Raw genomic sequence first — 3,360 nt, 5'->3', positions numbered from 1 at the left:
TAACTTTTTATCAAGAAGTCAAACAACTTTCAAGTATAATCTGCCCTCCTACAATAACTACCTAACGTAGTACCCTCCTCGCGTTGTTCTAATCAATATATCAACATCAATAATTTTACTGGACGAAAAGCCGCCGACAAAGCAATGGCGCCTCCTGTCGCCAGTCGTCTGCGTCCGGCATGGCTGGTGAGGACTGACAATCCTATTACCGATGCGCCAACAAAAGAAAAAAAAAAAAAAAAAAAAAAGGTCCAACCTCTTATAATTTAACTCTATACACATGCTAACTACAGCGAATTCTCCAGGATCTGGCAAGACGACCTTTATGCAGCGTATAAACTCCTATCTCCACTCTAAACACAAGACCCCCTACGTCCTCAACCTCGACCCAGCCGTACACTCCGTCCCCTTCGAAAGCAACATTGACATCCGGGACTCAATAAACTATAAAGAAGTCATGAAGCAGTACAATCTAGGCCCCAACGGCGGCATCCTCACTTCGCTCAACCTCTTCGCCACCAAAATCGACCAGGTAATATCGATACTAGAGAAACGCACGCTTCCGCCTTCGGATTCTGAACAGCCGAGCCAGACACCGCCACAGAGACTCATTGAACATATTCTCGTCGACACGCCGGGACAAATAGAGGTATTTGTGTGGAGCGCGTCGGGGAGTATTTTACTGGAAACGCTGGCTTCTTCGTTCCCGACTGTTATTGCATATGTGATCGATACCCCACGGACGAGTGCGACAAGTACCTTCATGAGCAATATGCTATACGCATGCAGTATTCTGTACAAGACGAAATTACCTATGGTTTTGGTATTCAATAAGACGGATGTGAAAGATGCGGAGTTTGCGAAGGAGTGGATGACGGATTTCGAAGCATTTCAGGCTGCGCTACGTCAGGAAGAGGAGGCTGGCGCGTTTGGCGGTGTGGAAGGAGGTGGGGTAGTAGGAATGGGAGGGGGAAGTGGCTATATGGGCTCTTTTTTGAATAGTATGAGTCTAATGCTGGAGGAATTTTATCGGCATTTGAGTCTGGTCGGGGTCAGTTCTATGACAGGAGATGGGATCGACGAGTTCTTCGAGGCGGTGGAGGAAAAGCGGAAGGAATTTGAGAGGGATTATAAGCCTGAGTTGGAGAAGAAAATGAAAGAGAGGCAGGAGGCGAAGGAGGCGAGGAGGGAGGTTGAACTGGGGAAGTTGCTTAAGGATATGAATGTCTCTGGTTCTAGTCGCCCTGATGGTGCGGGCGGGTCAATGAAAAACGAGGAGCCGGATACTGTTTCTGAAGCGGAAGAAGAAGAGGATCCGGATGAATATGAAGACGTGAAGCCTGGTAACGGTGACATGGGTCTCGGAGATGATGGTGGCCTTGAGGAGAGATATAAGCATGCGCTGGAAGAGTCTGCACCAAGGCCCTCAAACCAGGAGCAAGATGTTGCAAGATATCTACGGTCAAGCAATATTGGGTAAGGGTATTCTTTGCTTTCGTGGCTGGCGAGTCTGATTGCATTTCTTGATGTATCACGCTTTCTTGCTCTTTTAGTATCCGGTGTCCTTATCCATTCCAGCAAGCTGAGCTTCATCGCAACGCTAATGTTGTTTACGATACTGCTTACACCAATTTGAAAGAGGTGGTTAATCCAACCACCTTTGAAAGTCATTTTGGCAATTATGTTTAGTTCATTATAATGGGGTGGAAAATGGAAATCGATCATAATAGAGTAATAGAGGTAATTTTTTTTTCCCTCAAAGGTTGCTATTTCTACAGTTCTCCCATTGAACAAATTAGTTACCTTGTGGAGGTTACGCAAAGCACAAATATTCGTGCATGCTGGTCAACAGAGGTCAGGAGTTTCTCGGAAGCTTGACTTAATTAATCCAGTGAGATTGTTACCCATAATCCGTTTCCAATATATGGATGTGTGATGCAAATATATGCGTATCTTAGCCATTAATTTCATTGAACACACTATCCCGAACAGCTCTTCCATGTAATTAGCTATGATGTCATAGTTAGGGCATGTTTAGCTAGTTAACTATATTACAGCTTTGCTAACAATCGATATCTCCATAATGTCCTGCTTCCTTTCTTACCAGGATGATGCGATCAGATGAAAGCTGAAAGTGTTTGATTATCATTCCCATATCACAAGCAGCTCTCCCGCTGCCGCCATTGCAGATTTCCTTTCAACTCGGTTCCGATATCCCGTCTCAGGATGGATGTATGTTGGCATTTTATTAACACATCTAAAAACCAAAATGGACATAACTGACATACATTTCTATATATCGGCAGGTTTTCTATACATATACATACGCCACGGGCGCATGGTTAAGTCTACAGGGCATTCCGCTCTTCGCGACGCCCAAGGTGATCGTTATGATCCTGCTGGACGAAGCGCGAACGCCCTCAGGTAAGCCTGACACAATATATACTCCGCGCAAGGTTCAAAAAATTGGGCGCGGGGGGGGGGGGGGGGGGGGGGGGGGAAATTATTCTAGGAAATCTAACCGTTAAACAGTGCTGGAAATGTACTTTGCCCGCTGTTTTGGCCTAAGTCTCCTCACCATCGGCGCCATCACTTTCATCCTCACAGGCTCAATACCCCTCTCATCATCCTACTCCATGACAACAGATGAATCCGATCCCAAAGCCCCGTACGCCATGCCTACAATCCTCATGACATCTATCTTCCACGCCTCATCTGCCTTCTATACTTATGCCTGGTACTATACAACGGGGCAAGCGAGTTTTGCGTTGGCTATGACAGTGTATGGCGGGTTGGCGGCGGTGGGTCTTTGGTGTTTGCTGTTTGCTAATAGTGCGGGAAGAATAAGTAGCAGGACTGGGGCGGATAAGAGGATGTCTGGGTTTCCATTTAAAAATGCTGAGGCGGATAAGAAAGGGGGGTGGAGGAAGAGGCTGTAAACCGACTGGTTAGTTGCGGGAGAGAATTAGATGGATATGCATACATACCTACCTATCAGTCATATATGTAAGCCATCTATGTTTGAAGGGAGATACTGGTTTACTCGGGACTAAATAACTATCCCATGGCTGCAGAAAAGGTGCGGGGGGAAAGGGAGAGGGGGGGGGGGGGGGGGGGCGCCAATATTATGCGCCCAGAGGTAATAGGATTTTTACAGTGATTTTACAATGAGACTACCAGTTTCTCATGTTCAGTATGTATCGATCCATCAAATTCTAAGGGCTTTCGGTACAAAACGTTCTGGATACTTCATCTGGGGGTCGGCAGCATCATTCGCTAGTCGGGGAATAAAAAAAGATCAACGTCCTTTCGTGTTCTAGGAGCCGTTGGATGGAGAAGGAGGTTAAAGCATCGGTGCTC

At 46.3% G+C, this 3,360-nt stretch overlaps 2 protein-coding genes across 2 annotated transcripts; both read left to right on the top strand.

Moving 5' to 3' along the window:
- Nucleotides 1–280: 280 nt before the first annotated feature.
- On the top strand, nt 281–1,480 carry PAAG_02749 (XPA-binding protein; the record flags this gene model as incomplete). The annotated part of the gene is made up of 1 exon (XM_002795227.1): nt 281–1,480. The coding sequence occupies one exon, from the start codon at nt 281–283 to the stop codon at nt 1,478–1,480; it is 1,200 nt and encodes a 399-aa protein (XP_002795273.1).
- Nucleotides 1,481–2,226: 746 nt separating this feature from the next.
- On the top strand, nt 2,227–2,939 carry PAAG_02748 (hypothetical protein; the record flags this gene model as incomplete). The annotated part of the gene is made up of 3 exons (XM_002795226.2): nt 2,227–2,232; nt 2,307–2,424; nt 2,533–2,939. The coding sequence occupies 3 exons, from the start codon at nt 2,227–2,229 to the stop codon at nt 2,937–2,939; spliced, it is 531 nt and encodes a 176-aa protein (XP_002795272.1).
- Between the last annotated feature and the right edge of the window lie 421 nt (nt 2,940–3,360).

Source organism: Paracoccidioides lutzii, assembly GCF_000150705.2.
Source record: "Paracoccidioides lutzii Pb01 unplaced genomic scaffold supercont2.6, whole genome shotgun sequence".
Taxonomy (NCBI): Eukaryota; Fungi; Ascomycota; class Eurotiomycetes; order Onygenales; family Ajellomycetaceae; genus Paracoccidioides; species Paracoccidioides lutzii.
The sequence above is the reverse complement of the archived record's forward strand: the minus strand, read 5'-3'. Positions and strand labels throughout refer to the sequence as shown.